Raw genomic sequence first — 20,463 nt, forward strand, 5'->3', positions numbered from 1 at the left:
TCTAGCTTTCCACTAGGTCGTTGTGAAACTTTCCTTCTAGGTTTTATAACTCGAAAACAAAAATAAAAGCCAGCATGTCCACAGTTTTTGTACATTTATTTCAAACAAAGAAAAACCATGCGAGACTTTTACAGAGCTTTTGTGGCTTTAGCATTTACATCTTTCACTGGGAAAATGTTTATTGATAACTAGATTGACGCATATAATGGTTATTTTTACTGTACTCTTGTATTGAACTCTCATGAAACTTCAACTTTTATTATTCTTTCCTCGTAAAAAAATTCTTAACACAAACAATGCACGTAATCCGTTTTGGTTATGTACAATACGTTATTAAAATAAAATGCTCTCGTCGCTACCAATAAATCTTTCCCTTCATTCACAATGCAGATCAGCAAGCTGAGCGGCGTGCGAATAATATCAGTAGGTGTCGGCATTTGCGGTGAATTTCAATCAGCAGCATCGCCGTCTCCGGTCATCCATCCTTATTATGACAATTTGGAGGTCGACGAGAATAGCAAACCTGTCAACCAGCACGACAACTTGGGCGCTCAAAACTCGAGTAAAAATGGTCGTCTTGATGCCTCGTGGGTCGTAGATGCTAATCAAACGGCCCTCGTGACTCCACGGTAAGGATTTTAAAAAAATTAGAATTTTTTCAAAATGTATCATTAATTTTTAGGCAGTAATGGGATTGCATTAATTTTTTATGCTTAAATATGATCGTTGCAGTTGATGAAGGGAACTGACAATTTTTTTCCAAAGCTTAGAACTGCAGGTTGGTTGCCTAACGAGGGTTGTTTGTCGAATGCCAAAGAGTAGCTTGCAAAACTTATATCCAAATATTTACGGGTGTACTTTTAAATTTTTATGTTGGCTAACAGGTTCGGATTCAATGTGGAAATTCGAATATTTTATGCGTTCCAAGGAAACATAAAAAAATTCACTTATCCCTGTGATAACACTAGCTTACAATCAAATGAATTGAGGAATGTTCCTTGAAAATTAAGAGAAATGCAAGTCCGGCTTTTCATTTAGTACGACATTCCGCTAATTTGAATGAGTCTCGAGGGTCATTTTATCAAAGGCCAAGTTTTCTAATTCGAATGAGAAACGTTTATCAATCACTGTTGTTCAGAATAGTTTTACTTAGATTATGAATTTATCTTGATACTAGTACAATACTTCGTTTAAACTCGTTTCTATTCTACCCGTAAATTGAAAACTAGCAAGTAGTAAAAAAGAAAAACGGATGAAAAATTTGATGAGGTGGTGGTGGCGGGTTATAGGTGCAGAGATGACCTCACTTCAGGCCAGCCGTTGCACCTGGACCTGGCAAAGGTTGATGAAGTTTCTAGATTGTTTTTCTTCACTTCACTTCATTTCTTCTGGTTCTTGTATAACATCCATGTCCACCATTGACGTGATTCTTCTCACGTTTTGTTGATCTACTTCTTTTCTTCAGTTTCATAGGGTCTCTAGCCGTAATTTGATGAGGATTCTTAATATCGCTCGTGCCATGTTTACTTTCATGAAAGTTTTGACACAATTTCATGTATACCAAAAACTTCATAAGGATATACTGAAAAAAGAAAGTGAAGATGTTTCAGGGAGTCTATGAGAGAATAAAGTAATTCGATCGAGTAACATTTTTTATTTCACCGTTGGCCAGTATCGTGCCTACGAGATCGTGCAGAGGAAGTGGAGGTCGTCGTGGCAGAGCGAGCTTTGCGCCCGTCGCGCTCGCCTCCACGGGACTTTGTCGGCCAAACCCTTGCAGAAACAAAGGCCGATGTGTTCTCACTCATCGAGGCTATAGGTGAGTTAGTACTTAAATTATTGCCTATAAAACATGTACGGGCATTAAGTTCAAGCCTTGGATAAGCTGGGGTTGATAGTGTTTTGGGCGAGCCGAAAAATAAGTAGTCACATCGAATGAAACGTTCTTTGCCTTGGTCAGAAATATGACTAAAGTAAGATTATTGACAAATTTTTGTAGGAAAATGCAGCAATAGCAGTACCAATAATTAATATAATCAAACATATGAGACATCGGGTACGAGATAAATGTAGTTAGCTCAATTATGGGCTAGCGCATTTTGAAGAACTTTAACGGAAAACATAGATACTCAGATACCACTCTATGGAAACTCCAAAAGTAACATGGATACAGCCCCAGATAATTCTGGTGCACCTACAAAATAGAACGCGGATCAAGTACATGATTATGGAGATTGTGCAGCGCGTAAGAAATAAAAAGCCGATCACAATCAGTGTCCTGACAAGTATACAAGAGAAAGAGCCAATAATTTTCAGGCCCTCTACATTTTGAAGGAAATAAATAATACAAAGCAGATAACTTTTTCTATGGGTGCAAAAACAGGCTAATCGATGTCAGAAATATGCTTAGTTCTGTATCACGTGGTGATAACAAGCACGTGGTACAGACCCATTTGTTCCGTATGTACCGACCCGATGTAGTCATCAAGAAGTGCTAAAAAGCGCAGTGTCTGTAGGTATAACAAATTTAAGACAGAACCAATATAACATCTTTCCGCTTGTCGACACATTAACAATCTTAACGATGCAAATCAAAAACAATGTCGCGGTAATACAAATGACGAGCCAAATATTTGGTTGCCTTAGTTTACACCAGACGAGATGTTTAAATTGAATACTGTTAAGGCTTCCTATTTGCGTCAAGATTCGTTTAAATCTTTGTGAATCTTTCTTCGTACTTCCCGAACATTTCTATTTTCATTGAAACATGTCAAAGAATTCGTGATCGTTGCGGCTTTAAAAATAAAAGCAATAGGAATAACAGAGTCACCATTCACCTGCAGATGTGTGTGCCCGTACGGAACGAACCCTCCTTTCTGCAAAATTTCCAGTCGTTATTTCCCAGAAAATGCGGACACGCGGGGCTGGCTATGGGTGAGCGGTCCAAGCAGCTCCTGTGTATCGGATGAAGTTTTGGATCGCGATACCGAGAAGCTAAAAACGAGAAGAAAAGAAAGAGAAAACGTAAAAAGTCTACACGGAAAACCTGAAGTACAAATGAGTGAATTTGCAGCACCGTGCCCTGGTCATATTTCTTTTGAATTCCGTACGAGGAAAAGTGACGGACTTCTTGTCTATGCTGGGCCACTTGGTGGCGATCGCTGGAGCCTCGGTGACACTCTAGACAAGGTAACATATGATAAATGAAAAATTAACTGAAAATAGGGCTTAAATACTTACTATCATGAATTTCTGAGCCGTTCTTGCGGGTGAGTTTCATGAATGAATCCTAATCAACTACAAACATTTTACTTGAACATTTACTAATACTTAGTTCAGAATTCCATAAACATGGAATTCCATAAACACTTAGGTATCCGAAAATTAGAGCACTGCATTTTGTTTTAAAATTTTCCTACGCATATTTCATTGGAAAAATCAGATTTAAGAGAAAAACTGACTTTATTCTATTTGCCATTACAACACTGGGCAAAAATAACCAAAAATGTGCAGATACATATATATTAGAAACCAATGGTTCATCTCAAAATTGTTGAAATCCAAGTTGAGAATCTTAAATTCATATATTTTGATCATGTTGTTTTCGACGAGTCTAACAATTCTAGGAGAAAAATGCGCGACCACGCAGTCCAAAATAACAGAGCAATGCTCTTGTGCCGCTGTCTCGCAGAGCGGAGTACTGAGTGCGGAGCTGAGGTCGGGACGGCTGCATCTGTTGTTCGCACAGGACGGACAGAAGCCGATAATTTTGACCACAAAATCAGACGAGCTCGCAAACTCAAAGTGGCATCGCGTCGACATCAGCTGGAATGAAATGGTGGGATGATGGGAGAGACGTTAAGGCTAAGAAAATTTCTTGCAGCCTCTAGGATTGGAATGAGTTTGCGTACACGTACAAAATTATTGAGGTGAAAATCATTTAACGCTGTCTCAATTTTTGCTTGAATAAAGTTTGTTTATCAATTTTTTGAAAGGATTTCAGGTAAGTTATATTTTTAATGGCGACTGTACATGAATCGGCTGTTAATTTGCTTCAGTAACTTTTTTTCAGGATGAAAATAAACCTTCGATACAATCAGTATACAACTTTTCTACAAAAAGTTACTTTTGTGTGCACTATTAATAATAATAATACGTTGATGGTGAACACAGATGACAACAATATATTTCTCAAGTTAATTACTTATCTAAAGGTAATCATAAATCTTCAACTTTGTTGGAATGAAATTCTATAAATAAATGAAATTAGATAAATATAAAGGGTAATTGCAGTAATAATTACTCTTAAAAGAGGTGATCGTACCGAGCTTGAAGTATACCAATATATTATGGCACTGCACTACAAAATTGCGCAAGGTTTTTATAAATGTATTTTTTGAAGTTCGAATTTTTGCCGTCAATGGTTTCTGCTACTGTGCCAATATCGGTTCACTCGAAACATCATCCCGTATTGCGCTCTACAAAAGAAAGAAAAACTCGAACGGTCTCCCTGATTTCCCTTCCCTCGGATGACAGGGAGTGGAGCTTCTCATCGATTTATGTCGCAGCCAAGACCGGTTTCTTTGCCACAATGCCTCGTATTTCGGTGACCTCTCCATCGACGAGACAGTCCTTTCTAAGAAAAATAAATTCCCATACAAGTTGGGTTCTACCTCAATGAATTCCAGCATGGCGCCAACTCTTCAACCGCAAAATAACAACACCCTGAAGCGACATGACGGTTCACCTGTTAGAAGCCCCAGCTTCATGAACGAAGACCGAGCCCACAAAAGTCAACCATATTTCAGTGGATATGAGGAGATTACTTTTGTGAGGAAACCATTCCCACCAAGTCCTTTACAAATCGGGGGCTTGGCGAGAAGTTTGCTCGGCACTCGACATGGAACACAAATAACCGAGGAACATTTTCAGGGCTGCATCCGCAACCTCCGCATCAACGGGGAGGTGCGTTGTGCTTCATCTTATCTTTATGATTTGGTTAGAAATCATCTTGAGCTAATTTAAACGGAAACCAATATATTCATGCATGTCGCACTATCAAATCACAACTACCTATTTGTATTTGAGGCATGTGATAGTTACAGTAATTTGATGCTCCATGGGTTTAGCAGTTCATGGTCGCATGAGAGCGTGCATGAGCTGCATTCATTCCTCGCACAACTTTTGCTGTCAGGGGAAACTTTTTATTAACTCTCCCCTTGTCAGCCATTCTCGCTGACATTCACAATAGCTCTGCGTGAGACATCAGCTTGCTTTTTACTAAGCAAATTTGCATGCGGCCTGCAGGTCCACACTTAACTTAAGCCACTAAAATATTTGTGGCTACTTAGTAGCCACAAATGCTTAAGTAGTATAGCGAGCTCTTAGGGATCATTTTTTTTGCAGTGGCTCATATTTTTTGCTCGAGTTTCCACATGTGAGTTTCATAAGAAGCCTGAACATAAAGACTCCTGAAACAGCACACAATTAATCCGCGCTGAAATGCTCAGGTATTTTTTAGGCTTGAAGAGGAAACGACGAAATACAATATTTTATTGTGGACAAGTTTATTCGTCATTTTAGTACGCTAACAAATATTCACCTGATTAAGTTGATAAAAAAATTGTGCTTCAAATTCATTTAGAGTATGAGGTTGTGCTTTTTGCCGGTAGCTATTGCTGCTCGCTTGCCCGCTTGTCAAAAATCTCCTTGTTACTTACTTTTAGCGTGAGTCCTCTTCTGCATCAAAAGTTTTTACCTCTAATTTTCTACTTAATTTTTTTTTGTAAATTACAATATGCCCATCAGCTGATATCTAGATATAATACACCACCCACAAATGAATTTTTTAGATATATCATAATTATACAGTAGAAGATTCTCGGCAATTCACGCGTTCTTCTTGCTTAGTTAGACTGGGGCAATACTTTACGAAGCTTACATTTCCCTTAATAAATTTATGGTCCTAATAAATGAATTTAAACGTGTTTCGTGAAACACTGCAACAATATAATGAAATCTGTTGCTAATCGCAAACAATTTTTCGTTGCCCTGTTGGCAGATCGCAGATCTGGGAGGAGGCTCGAGCGTGTCCCAGGACTGCTCACCAGGCTGTCCTGCCGCCGACCCATGCTCGTTACATGGCACCGCTTGCCCTCAACACTCGCGGTGAGACCGCTTCGACGTTTATTTAAATTATTTTTATTCAAATGTGTATAGTTAAAGTCCATGAGTAGTACGAAACAGGAAATAAATAGGGATACACATTGGGAAGAGGCAGTGGCGTCATGAATAGAAGAGAATATTAAGAATATTTTATGGGGCTTTAGCCCTTTAAGATATTCTTCAGCCTCCCTTAATAATTCATTTATTGATTTATTTATTATTCGTTGCTCATTTATTATAATTATCATTCAAAAACACAAAAATCAATATAATTAGACCTGAATATAAGCATGAAAGAATAATCATATAACCAGTCACTATCGTCTAGTGATGCCCCTGAAATGAGGTTATTTGTCATTATACGAATGTTAAGTCAACTTAAGTAGGCCCCCAAAAACGGTAGTTCGGCTGTAAATATTTATAACGGTCAGCAATAAACATATAAGGCTCCTGTAGGTCAAGGTGTAAGATATAAACAATTATAGCTGAGTGAACTAACTAAGGGAAGATCGGGCAATTTGCGGCAATATCTTCTAAGATGCGATTACTCTAAACAAGAAATTTCCATAATAAAAAATGTCCAAAAAATTTTGAGAGAGTTTTATTATTATAGTTTTTATTTCATTCTGCGGTTACATTCCCAGTGCCCTTCTATAGACGATAGATTATTATTTGACAGTCTACTCACCCTTACTCTACGGACTCCTTGCCTAATATTTAAGTAACTGGTGAAGTATATGTTTTTCGTGGGAATATTGTTTTCATTTAAAAGAAATAAGGATAATGTAAATAATCTGTACTCACCCCATCTAAGTGCAATGCTTAGAAGCAAGCTTATTATATTTTCGGTGATTATATACCTTCGGTAACAGTTTTAGCAATTTTTATGTAAACTTACTAAAATATATAAAATAAATTTCTCATGTCATGCTTGAAGCGTAAATTCGTTAATGTTGTCGTCCTGAATGAGCAAATTTTTTACTCATTTCGGGTTTTGAATAAATAGTTCGTTAATTTCTTTCGTTGAAAATAGTTCGTTTATTTCACCTATTGAACAAAAGAACACTTCTCGTTCAATGTCAGCCGTTTCTTTGCCCTTCTAATAGATACAGATGAAATGAATGAGTTTCCCATCACACAGTATTAAACAAATTATTTTGATACGTTATTCAGCTGCGAGAGCGGCGAGACCGAGACGCCGGTGTGTGGTTGCGACATAGGCCACGTAGGGGAAGGCTGTCGTAATGCGGCCGTCTCGGTAGCGCTGCTACCTGACAGCTTCGTCAAGCTGGCGCTCTCTGTCACTCCTCCTTCCCATCACACTGATCTCAAGCTCAGGCGAGTGCATGGTAGCCTGTCATTAAAATTTGGTAAAAAGGTAAAATTATCCGGCCAGCTTATTCACATATTTTCTTACTATGGCCGAATCGGGTTGACGCTTGTAAAACTAATAATAAAGATGAATTTGACAAAGGATTTAATAACTTAGCTATGAGCTCATTCTATTTTTTAGGCAATTTGTTGTAGCTAAGTATTCAACAATACATCTATTGTAACCAGGTTCATTGTTGAAGTTTTGATGTTATCCATATGCTTATTAGATTCAACAAACCATTCATTCCCATCACGAAAATATTTCAACTTCCTTGAAATTTGATTAGAATTTCGGAATCTTATGGTTGTATGAGCAAGTTTGTTTAGCTGATTATAAGCTGTCTTCTAGTCAGTCAGCTAATATTCTCAAAGCTTAAGTCGATGCTATTATTGGAAAATTAAACACCTGCTGAATTTAATATTCTCGAAATTATAATTTTTAATGGCCATTCGCTTGGTTTCTATTACGATATCTTTTTCGCTAGAACACAATAATTTCAGATCCAGAAAAGTTTTTTATTAGTTTTTACCCAGTCTGAAGCTTATCATCGAGCTGCTCATACTTAGCATAAAATTAAATGGCAATAAACTTATATGGGGCACATGCTATAATTTGTCTCTCTTTCTAAAAATATGATTGATGACATCATGTGTCTTTTCTCACTTTCTATTAGATTCCGAAGCTTGTCGCCATCAGGTGAGCTGGCAAGCCTAGCATCTCTACACCGACGTGATGTACTGCGACTGTACTTACAAGAGTCCCGCTTGTGTCTGGGCCTGACACTTGGTGCGGACACCGCTACAAGTTACGAGTCTCAAGTGTGCCTGACTCAAGTGCTGCTCAGTGACGGTGAATGGCATACAGTTACTGCTAACAGGTAACTTTGCTTGCTGCTAGGTAGGATTATAGCGCTATATAGGGTTATATTTGTAGGCATTTTCGATAGAATGTTTATTCAAAAGGAATATGTATAATAGTGTATGATGTTAGGCACTCTAATTTTATTGACGGGTAAACAGAAACTTTGCTGTCTGGTAGGTTGGGTTATATCTGTACGTATGTTCGACCGAACGTTTATTCATCAGGAATGTCTCTAGTATTGTAGGATGTTGCGCTTGTCTATGTTTATTGGAGGCTAAATTGGTAACTTTGCCTCCTGCTACGTTAGGATTATATTTGTGTGCATACTCAACCAAATGTTTATTCGAGAGGAAAATCTATAATATTGTATGATGTTTTGCATTCTAATTTTAAAGAAATTTATAACGAGCTAATTTTTACAGATTTTATATTTTTTTTACCAGGATCGGCAGGTTTACGGAGTTGATCGTGGATGAAGGAGATTTTGGGCTTTACAATAATTCATTTAGCACTACTTTCGATGGACGCAAGTTACAAAAAAATAATCACAAACCAAATGAACTGTTGCCTAACAATGAGCGCCATAACAGGGGCCTGAGGTCAACAAGACTTCGTGAATATTCAGACCGAAAAAAAGACTATAATCTTGCATCCGACTCACGAAAACATCGAAATTCTACGAATAAAAATTTAACCATTGAATTTCCTGAAGAAGCCCTGTCGTTATACGGAGTTTTTTCGACAAGTTCTATAAGTTCTCAAGCTCATGTTGTTAGGAAGCCCGCACTCAGCAAAAAGCATAATTTTTTGCCAAAGGTCAGCGACAGAATAAATAGGCGGGCTTTCCATTTTGACCAGACCATTAAAAAGTCTCTTGACGAGAAGAGTTTCCCTTACGAACAAGTTCTTCGGTCCAAAGTTTCGGTCAGTGAGATGACGAAGAACGCCTCCATTGTCTATTCTGGCGACGCGACCGCTCTACTTCAGCAGGCCACTGCAGAAAAATCCCAACAAAAACTGATTTACTTCGAACGATTTGAAGTGTCAGAAACTTCAGCTTCTCCCGTATCATTTGGCGATCATGAAATGAGTTTGAGGCAGAGTCGTCCAATTAGAATTTTGACCCGACCCGAACCACGCAATGTGCGAAGTCGCCAACGTCCAACACGAGTGAAAAGGAGCGAAAATAGCAGGTTAAAAACTGTCTCAAAACAAGTAGAGGGAAGTCCCGAGATGGACGAGAGTGATCAACATTTTGGCTGGTCTGGTGACTTTGAAGTTGACAGGCAAGAAGGTTTCTTAATTGGAGGCGTGCCGGTCTTTGACGGTGTCGATGCTTTCACAGTCGCGGAGGACCTTCATGCAGGTCAGTTTTTGCCAGAACGCATTTGTAAAGATGTTATAAAATCTAAACGAAAAGTTATACGTAACGATAAGGAATGATGCCCCAGACACGCAATAATAATGAGGGTTGTAATAAAAACTGGGATTATAATAGCAATAATAATAACAATTTCAATAATAATAATGATAATTGTAACAATAATGCAAGTAGTTTTGATTTTTAACGAATTGCACAGCTACACATATAATTTGATTTGTTAAAGCCTAAGTAAAATATGTACATGGGAGGAATATTGTAACGCCCTTTTGAATAAATTAATGCTCACACGGGAACGTTGTAGCAAATTAAATTAATATAGTTTAATATGTAATGCTCTAAATTAATTAGCAAAATAAGGAATTGAAAGTCTGTGAAACGCTGTGAAACATGACGGAAAATTATTTATTTGGTATTAAATAATTAATTACCTAATGAAGTGAATTGATGAAGTGTGAACGTTCGCATCGCAGCCTGCGTGTCCGACGTGCGCGCGTGGGGAGCGGCGCTGCCGCTGCCTCCTGCAGTCAACACGACGACTTCCGCACAGGTAATGATTATGTTCACATAATAATCATCATAATAATAATTATGTTTACATAATAAATTAATTGAGAAAGTAATCACTCCAACTCTAGTTGCATGCGTTCATTTGAAAGAAACTGGGAAATTAATAATTATTTTGTCTGAAAATGCAAACTACCATACATTTGCAAAGAAGAAAAGCGTTGCTTGATTATTTTGAGATTGGTGCCTTTTATATTCCTTTTTAAATGTTAAAAACCAAATTGACCTAATTAATTGAAAATAACTTTGAATCGGCCAGTTTTGAACTCCGTTTGTTTAACCTTCATGTTATGTGTAACTAAAGCTTGCCAAGTGACCTGAAAATGTCATAAGTTGCACTGAAACAGGAAATAACTGCAGATTGTTTTTATTTGGTCGTACTGCCCAAAACTATAGCATTTGAGTGATATTGAAATGTGCATCTCTAGATTATCATACTGGTACATAAAATAGAAATAAATTTGCGTTGACCTTCGTTGCGAAAGTTTTGTTTTCCCACAGTATGACACCTGCTATCTATCATACGAAGCATTGCCTTTGTCTTTAACTATTACAATCGTGTTAATTCAATTGCGTATCTTCTTATACTATTTGCATTCGATTATCTGTGATAGTTCTCAAAGCGAAATATTCGTTTAACGCCCTCTTAGGTGATTGCGTTCGCTAACGTGGCGGAGTCGTGCGTCGAGACTCGGTGCTCCAACACCTCGTGCGAGGCGCCCTTGTTCTGCAGCGACTTCTGGAGGCCAATGTCTTGCTCGTAAGTCACCTGAAATAAAACAATACTGAATCTTTTTTATTTACGTTCTATTTAATTTTACCGATAGATGATTTCTAAAATAATTGAAAAACTATTGATTATACATTGAAAATGTATCTATTTATTAGAAGAGTTCAATATATGAAAGCCATTCTAAAAATTATTGAATTTAAAAAAAGCATGATAGCCATTTTTCGGTTAAAAGGACAAAGTTAAAAAAAATAATTGCATTCAATTAATTTACATTCTTGTTTCCTCTTTAGGACATTTATTCAGGAAATAATCCATGTCTAAAAACATTTTTTTTAATCAATGATGCTTCATTGAACTGAGGCTGCAACTTCTTGGGGGCTTATTAAGTTTGTTTGTGCCTTTTCCTGCCGTGCAGGTGCCACTTCTCTACGTCCGCTGACACAAAAAATATTTTTTAAAGCAGTTTTATTACCCAAGTTAATGCTTTTTCATTTAGCTGGGGAGCAGTTGTCACTCTTCAACATCCGCGGCCAGAGAAATTTTTATATTACTCTAGTTGATGATATTCTTTGCCTTTGAAAGCAGGTGTCGCTCTCCTACGTCCGCCGCCATTGAGAATCTTTCTGGTACAGTTCTTTCATCCAAGGTAATGCTATTTATTCAGGCCTTCAAAGAGGAGACATTTTTCTTCTACGTCCGCTGCTACAGAATATTTCTCGTTCACAGTTCTATTACCCCATACAGTTGATGCATTTTTTGTCCTCAGTAGCAGGTATCGCTCTTCTTCGACCATCGCCATTGAGAATCTATTTTGCTTACTCAGTTTTTATTACTCCAGTTAATTCTGTTTCTATAACCATGAAAACCGTCTTTTCTCTTCTACGTGCCACAGAAAATCTCTTTTGCACAGTTATTTTACTCCCATTGATTCTGTTTCTTTGTGGTTGGGAACAGGTGTCCACCGGGTCTGCTGTTATCGGGCAACAGGTGCGAGCCTCTGGACGAGTGTGCGTGGCAGCCGTGCCTCAACAGCGGCGTGTGCGAGGACCTGCCATCAGGCTACCGCTGCTCGTGCCCACCTCAATACACAGGTTACAGATATCCAGAACTCAGCTGATGATTAAATTTGAAGGTTTTACGTTGAATAGGCCCTATTTGCAATTTTAATTTCAGCGTATAAAATTTACCGGGATCTGGCTAACAATTTCATTGTCATTGATTTTCTAACATGAGCGAGTAGTAATTCATCGTCTTGAGTACTATTTGATCACGAAGAATTCAAGTTTCTCCACGAAATTATAAAAAACTTTATTTACAAATAATCTATATTTTATAGATATTTATATACAAACTATGCATTTAAAATATCTATATTTGAGATACGTAAAACTGGCCCTCAATCGAACACAAGAATGCTTTGTATAATGCCTGCACCAACCTACAAGCAAACAAACAAGGAAACACGCTCAAGTAAGAACACAATTACATAATTTCTTCCTACGTTAGACTTGTAACGCATTTAGAAAATATACAAGCATGGAAACGTCTGCGAGTATGACGAAATAATTTTCGTCAGCAGTAGAGATCGCAAGACGGAGTCCTGGGCTCGTGATTTACTGCCGGCCAGTGGCGCCATCTGCAGGACGTCTGCTGCTGCTATTGCCTTCTTGGGGTTGCCAGAAAACTTAATTATTTCTCCTAGTACGGCATGAGTCCAGCTAGTCAGAGAGGGACCCTGGCTCATTGCATCCACGTACATGGCAAGGAATGTCTCTGTTGGAGATCTGCTCAATTGGCTGCAGTGTGATGAAAGATGCGACTTATGCTGAAGACAGCCTCACTGTTGTGCGCGCTCCAGTTATCTGTATTATTTTCTGATGGGCATGCAAGGGAAACTTAACTTCAGACAGAAACATGGTTGTTTCTTTTCGTTAGTCAGATATCATTGTTCAATGACACATGGTAAGGTTTTATCAGTAAATTCAGAATGAGTGAAAAACTGCGATAAAACGGCGGGAACATGTTTTGTCACTAACAATGTCAGTTATCTTCTACAAATGTAAAATTTTCTTTTTTTCGATTTGTAATTCAAACTGGACGAAAATAGTGATGATGCGGGACATTAATTTATGTTCAACCAATATAGCATTGGAAAGTTGCAGGCTGAAATCATCTTCGGCCACTCGGAATTGTCACGTTTTACGCTTTTGCCATCAAATATCCCACGTTCACATCGCTCCTGGATCTTTAAGCAACATAACCACATGGCTACTTTATTTGCCGTTTTCCAGACAATAATTACATTATTTTTATCATCCGGCACTTTTTTACAAAATAATTTTGGTTTGTGCAGCTTTGCTCATTTAACTGAATCTCTCAATTAATACTCTCTCTAGAATATTCCTCTAATAGGCTCAGATCAGCCACTATAATGAAAACAAAATATTTCACTTCAATGAGTATGAATAATTTCATTTTTACCTAAAGCAGTTCAAAAATGCAATTACCAACTCGTGTGATTAGAGACCAGATTTTTTTAAACAAAATCATTTACACGTTCGGAAATCTTTCCTTTAGGGGATTTTCTCAACACTGGCAACCCACACATACTAATGCCAATTAAGTAATACTATAATTAGTAGAAATCATGCGTGTAACAACGTGTTCGATCAGTTACTAAACTTTTTACAATAAAAACTTTCATAGTCAAGTAACAGCTTCGGCTAACAAAAATCACACTGTACCGCCGTATATGTATTACATTTTGAACTGATCTAACATAGTTTTCAAGGCATGCAAGTAACAGAAACGTTCCAGTGTACGTTTCCTTTATTTGGTTTGTATTAAATTCTGATCCTTAAATCTAAATATAGAGTTCTCCATTGTTGGAGAATTTCTGCAAGTAATAACAGCAAGACTCGCATGTTAGTCTAGCCTAAAGAGCAGTAAATTGCCGTTGGTTCAGCGCTCTATTTAAACTGGCGTCGTAATACAGAGGTCTCCGTAATTACGCTACCGCCAGCTTCGCACTTTAGGGGGACGCTACTCTACTTTATTTACCATTAAATGCAAGGCTTGGCAGCGCTGTTGAACTAAAAGCGGAAATGACGGTGATTTGTATCTATTTAATTCTGTGGACTCTGCTAATTGTCATTCAGCGGAGCTTTCACTACTTTTCTTTTTAAATTAATTTGCCATTATTTATTTGATATTAAAAATCTGGTTTTTATCAATCTGATGGCGATCGTATTTCGCTAGTGACAAGGAGTTGTCAATGTTAAAAATTGCATTATTTATATAATTAAGCCAAGGCATGACCTTGCGAAGTTGTTCTTCACTTTAATCCAAACTATGATAATTTTATTCCACGAAGTTTTGATTAAATCATTTTAAGTCAAAATCTTTCAGGTTTTCAGACAAACATAATTTGATTTATTCTCAAATGCAGAACGCCCTTTCAGAAAATTATTCCTAATAATCGAGAGTAATGCAATTATTCTTACCGAATTGAAACAACTATTATTCTCAGAAACAACTAGCGATATACTAATGACTATAGCTCTGAGTGATTTTTATTCTTTGTTCAAAATTCTTAACTCTTCTTGTTAGGTTATCCCTTAACACAAATTCATGTTTACTGTCAAGTTGGTGCAATCTAAAAATCGAAATTATCGTTCTGTCAAACTTTCGCTTCAGACGCATTAATGTTTCCCGCATAATGAAATGCGTGGGTTGTTATGCATACAAACGTCGCAAACTTCACCCCCGACGAACAGTTAACATTATAACGTGGGCAGGCGAGCACTGCGAGCGCCTGTTGCCTGATCCCGAGCCCGACCTGAGCTACGCGGTTGGCACGGCTGCTGCCGTCGTCGCCTGGCTGCTCCTGCTAGTTGGTCAGCTCGGTTTTATGTGTGATAATATGTAGTGTGTGTGAATATTTATATAGGTGGGTAGAATCTGGTCTTTAATGCAAGTTTAGTTGAAGACCCGAGAGTATAAGAGTAAGACCAGCATAGTCGGAACGTCATATAAATTATTATAATAAATATCACATGGAAAGGGGAAACCGTGAAATTTGAACTTTCAAATCCTGCCATAAGCTTGGTTTGCTGAATTGAGAAAGCAATAAGAATATTTTCAAAAATAAATACTCTCTGGTCTTCGAAAAAATGTGCATTAGATAATATGTAAAATCATGAAATATCTGCCTATATCATTATTTTGTGTAGAGATGTTTTAAATGAATTTCTTTAATTAAATCTACATATATTTTTTGCAGTTTTCGCGGTTGTTTGCATATTGCGTGGGAGGTGGCGTCATCACCGACGTCGTCGCGCGTCTAAACGCTCGTCAGTGCCTGATGTCACGCCGTACACATCACACAGTCTTTTTGGTGCTGTAAACCCCGTTATAAATAACGCTGCTGAGCCCTTTCCAACGTGTTCTAGAAATGCCAGGGATGAGCTTGAATTGGAATCAGGTGAGGAGAAAATGCAACAACGCTCCAATAATTTATTTAGCATTTATTTGTAGAGCAAAATTATCCACCTGTATTTGAGGAAAAATTCACAATTTTCATTAAGAAGAGATTTTCTCGATTACTTGAGTTTTCTTTAACTAAAATTGCAATTTGCCTCTTAAAGCTTAACTTTGAAAATTTAACAGTAAATAACAAAATGGACATTGATGCAAATTGAATATAATTTTTCACGATTGTATTTAAATAAAATAAAGATGTTGTTGACGATGAGTCCTAGGACATTGTAGGTGGTAATTTCTCCCACAGGAAAATCAGCGCGCTGGAAAGGCAAGCCAAAATGGCTTCGCGGCTGGGGGACTGAACCCTCGACTAGTGTATCTACTGACCTCAGATCTGCCTCCTGTGTTTACGATGCTGCTTCTCCTGGCAGTTCCGTGCGAAGAAAAGTAATTTGTGCTAAGATCTCCAAATCATCACAAAGTAAAAAATCTGGTAAAGGATCGGGCCAAGACTCGTCTTGTTACACCATCAATGATGATCACATGCACACGACTGCATTGAATATTCACCTGCCTCACTGCGCTGTTCACTCACAGCAAGCGTTCGAGGAGCTCAGTTTGAATGTGGCAACCGTAGAAGAACAGAAAATTGGTGTAAACAAATTAGCGAGAGCAAGATCAAATGTGGGCGAGAAGAACTCGAACCAAGTTGAAGTTTTAAGTTATACGAATACAAGCGTCCCTAAAAATAAGTGTATTACAAGCCATGATTCAGTTGTGGCGTGCGGCAATCAAGATGCGAGTCACATAAAAAACCACCAGAAGCCAACAAGAAGTCAAAAAATCTGCGGCTTTCAAATTTTGCCGTCTGCGGACGACCTCAGAAATTATGCATATGAAGGCGAAGGAAGCTCCCCAGGGTCGCTTTCGTCGTGCTGTTCAGGTGATTATTGATACAAATGCTTTTTCTTTAATCCATAATTGTACTTGAACTACAAACAAAATATTTTTAACAGTTTTCAATTTTGCCATGCCTTAACTATGAATAAAATGAATGTAAGGTTTTCATCTAGTATAAGTTGTTGTAATATGGCGTTTTCTTCTAAAACCAACGTCACCGTTCACTTTCATTCTGAATTGTATATCTGAGAGTTATTCTGTAAGACATTAATTATTGTTCGGTTGTACACACATGGTTAGACTCAGAAAGTGCAAGATGCCTTATAAAGAACCTCCGGCGGCCACATCTTGCTGCTCTTTTGGTTGAAACAATAAACATGTCCATAATGGCTGATGATAACTCGTAATGCTCTTCCCTTTCCGTGTTCAAGGTCCGGATCCTTCATCGAGCAAGACTTCATCACTGATGGGAGGCTTTCAGGAAGTTGCTGTGCTTCTCAATTGCCTCAATAATTCGGCAACGGAAAGAAATCAAGAGAAAATCGTGCAAAATATTCCTTCGCAAGAAGTCCCAGGTGAGAAAAGAGCCGCAGTATTGCGCCGCTCTATCGGAAGCATCTTCGAGTCTGGAAGTCAGATGAAGGAAAAGTCTTCGTGTTGGAGGGATGAAACAGACTTCATTGAAACTAGTGATAAAAATCTCAACAATTCACAGACTTGCGACGTGAAGGATCATCCGACGAGGAACACTTTTTTCCCGTTAGTTTCAGCGAAGCTAAAATGCACCAAAAACTCGTCTTTGTTTACCAATTCCGAAAGTGAAATAAAATTTCATGATAAAGAATTTGAAATGTCGAAATTAACATCATCTGAGATTTCATGCAAGAGTCCAACAAGTAATTCAAATGTATCTTATTTCTCGCTGCCGCGTAGAAGAAATTCCTCGACCTCTGAAAAAATGTCTGACGAGTTTTCATGTTCTTTTGTCGCATTGCCAGCGTCTCATCACGGGTCTTTGCAACGACCGCGACGGTCAAAAACTAGAAATCTTGTTGACTACGACGATCATTTGTGTGCCACTGAGGTGCCATCTCAGAATAGCCCTAAACCAGGCAAGTCTTTACTGCTGTGCCCACAAGAACAGTCTACGTGGACCTCACAACAACGACACTTTAGTGACACTTCGACACATCCTCCTCCGCCGCCGCTGTTGTATCGAGACCACGTTACATCGAGCGAGAACTCCATATCTTGTCTGAAAGACACCAAGCAACATTGAAATAAAGTCTTTCGAGATCCTAATTTTGCATCTAAACATCGATAGATTTGAAATAGTCTGATATTTTAAAGATAATATCAAATTTGATCGGCATTTGAGTGGAGTGAAAATATTTATTTCTGAAATTTGATTTGTTGGCAATGAGTTTGCAACAGCGAAATTCTTGTGGCGTGATATTATAAATGACTATCAGTACAATCGTAGCCTAATTACTGTTGTCTTCGAGTACTTCAGTCATATAAATAAATATTTTCCAGATAAGTGTAAAATCATTAAAACGTACTAGTAGTAGCTTTACATAATGCTATTTCATGAGTAACATGTACTCAGACTACAAAAAGTAGCAGTTTTGAGGTGCCGCCAGCTTGCTTAGAGGTGTTGAAACAACTCAGGAATAACATTTCAGGTGAACTATTATACCAAGGTAAACTTCGGAATGGTAAAATCTAGCTAATGAGATAATTGTATAACACATGGCATGAATGAATGTGTGGCATATTTATTATTGTATTTTCATGAGATCAATTTATGAAGTAAGCGATCAATGTATTATGCATGAAATCAACGTATGATGCATGGGATAAATGTATGAAGCATGGGATTAATTTATGTAGCGTGAAATCAATGTATGATGCATAGGATGAATGAATGAAGCATATTATCAATGTATGATGTATGAGATCAATTTATGGTGAATGAGATCATTGTATGATGCATGTGATCAACGCGGGATGTATGGGATCAATGTATGATGATTGAGATCTACGGATGATGTATGCGATCGACAGCGCATGATGTATGAGATCTATGCATATTGTATGACATCAATGTATGTTATACAACATGAGTGTATATGAGTGATCTGTGTATAATTCATGTAAGCAATTCGTGATATGTGCAATCAATGCATTGTGTAACTTCGAAGTTAATATCTGAAAGGAATTTTAAATAAACGCATTAATGCAAAAATAAATCTACGGTTGATAAATAGCATATCAACAAGCCATTGCCACGCAATAAGTGACTGAGGATGTCAAACGTTAATATATGTTTCTACAGATGTGTTCACCGATGTTCATTTGTCTTTGGACGTGCTCGCAAATTGCTTTACTTTCGCCCGAAGGCTACAGTACTGCGTCTATTGCTATAGTGCTTGGCATTAAAGTTGACATTAATATGGAAATAGATTATTCTTAAATTCCATTACAAGTTACTTCAATATTTCAGCAGCTTGGCGGCACCTCAGGACATTGTTCAAATGACAAAACTAAAAACTCATTTAGTATTACCTAACCTGGAATAGGAGAATTGTTATTGGAACACATTCTAAGGGAGAATTTTTTTCGCTCCTTCCCAGTAATCATTTTTTAATCAGGGATAAGTCCTTCCTAGTGATCCTTTTTCAGTGGCAATCTTCATTGTTTAAACATAATTATAAAAAATCTTCAATTCAAGTCAAATCGTTTGACATCAATAGGTTTCCCTATTCAGGGGCCATAACTTGATGTTCCGCAATGAGACGAGTGACGTAAACCGTGTGACAACTAGACGTTCTCTAATGCTATAATAGTTAAATGCTAACTACATTAGCCTACTATATTTTTAACGACGTATTTACACCAGTGTATTCTACGTACAGGACTGTGCGAAAAAAAAACAGTTTTGCACTTTTAAATACTGCATATCTGTGTAAATCTATGCTGAGAACTCGATTGGTAAACTTGAGCCAATGATGTTAATTAGTGAAATTCAAACTTGGATGTCTGAACGGGTGCATCGATTAAAACTGTTTAAATAATGAAGTTTCATTTTACCATCACTACAGTTTTATGTCATCCGCAATAGAACTTATTTGAGAGTAATGCGCGACGAGAAAACGCCCATACACCCAATTTCACTGATTCTTGGACGACTAGATTAGTCTTTGTTATTGTTTTATATTGCTCTTCTATTTATTTATTCAGTAGAAAATTATTAATACTTGATTTATTGGCTTCTACTCAAGCCAAAACATGGATATCCACGCACCCACGCTAAATTACGTTCATCAAAAAGCGCATATTTCACAGTCGCGCACACTTCTCTAAGCTCCTTTCTCTGAACATTCAAGGTGCAGTAACAAGGGCCTGGAACAAACTCCCCGTCGGATTACCCGCCATGATCCCAATTAACGGCAAAGGGAGGCTCGATACACCCCAAAGACAGACAGCACGACACTGACTTCCAATTGTTCCAAACTAAACAAGCACGGTTTAAACGATTCTAGCCGCTAGCTTCTGGATCCCAACGAGGTCTGCTAAGCTCTATCTCGACCAAGCCTCCCAGGTGGAAGAGGAAAGCCTATCGAAGAAAACTATGGTTATGATCTCTGCATTAGTCTGCTGATATTAAAGGCTTCCGGCAGAAACTTGTGCCGTAAGTTTTCTCAGCTCCTACTGCGTGTGCCGGAGGCTTAAATGACGACAATCGACACTCGTAGATTCGATTGTAATAGTTTTAATTGAAGTTTATGGTAATGATTTGACGTGAATGTTGAAAGCAAAACTTGAAACCAGCTGTAAGCTGGTATATTAAAATATTAAAGAGTAAATTCTTCAATTTCGCTAAGCTGCTTATTTACAAACGAAATGTAGAACCAATAGCAAGTAAAATTGAACATTTAGTGATTCAAACATGCGTGCTTTGACAGCTAGCTTGGAATTACGCCAAAATGGAGGGAC

At 37.8% G+C, this 20,463-nt stretch overlaps 1 protein-coding gene across 1 annotated transcript; it reads left to right on the top strand.

The window, feature by feature from the left end:
- The first annotated feature begins 4,689 nt into the window (after window positions 1–4,689).
- LOC108672458 lies at window positions 4,690–19,512 on the top strand. The gene is made up of 12 exons (XM_047880797.1): window positions 4,690–4,965; window positions 6,062–6,168; window positions 7,339–7,514; window positions 8,237–8,417; window positions 9,178–9,767; window positions 10,256–10,332; window positions 11,000–11,109; window positions 12,037–12,173; window positions 14,880–14,978; window positions 15,365–15,565; window positions 15,872–16,507; window positions 16,896–19,512. The coding sequence occupies exons 1-12, from the start codon at window positions 4,690–4,692 to the stop codon at window positions 17,741–17,743; spliced, it is 3,438 nt and encodes a 1,145-aa protein (XP_047736753.1). The 3' UTR covers window positions 17,744–19,512.
- The last annotated feature ends 951 nt before the right edge of the window (window positions 19,513–20,463 follow it).

This window comes from Hyalella azteca, unplaced genomic scaffold (genome assembly GCF_000764305.2).
Source record: "Hyalella azteca isolate HAZT.00-mixed unplaced genomic scaffold, Hazt_2.0.2 contig6305, whole genome shotgun sequence".
In the NCBI taxonomy this organism is placed as follows: Eukaryota; Metazoa; Arthropoda; class Malacostraca; order Amphipoda; family Hyalellidae; genus Hyalella; species Hyalella azteca.

What these genes read in the sequence shown, in the direction of transcription:
- LOC108672458 (XM_047880797.1), top strand. Translation starts at nt 4,690, where the DNA reads ATGGCGCCAACTCTTCAACCGCAAAATAACAACACCCTGAAGCGACAT. An exon ending in ACCTCCGCATCAACGGGGAG is followed by an intron (nt 4,966 to 6,061) that starts GTGCGTTGTGCT and finishes CCCTGTTGGCAG; the next exon opens with ATCGCAGATCTGGGAGGAGG. An exon ending in TGGAGGCCAATGTCTTGCTC is followed by an intron (nt 11,110 to 12,036) that starts GTAAGTCACCTG and finishes GGTTGGGAACAG; the next exon opens with GTGTCCACCGGGTCTGCTGT.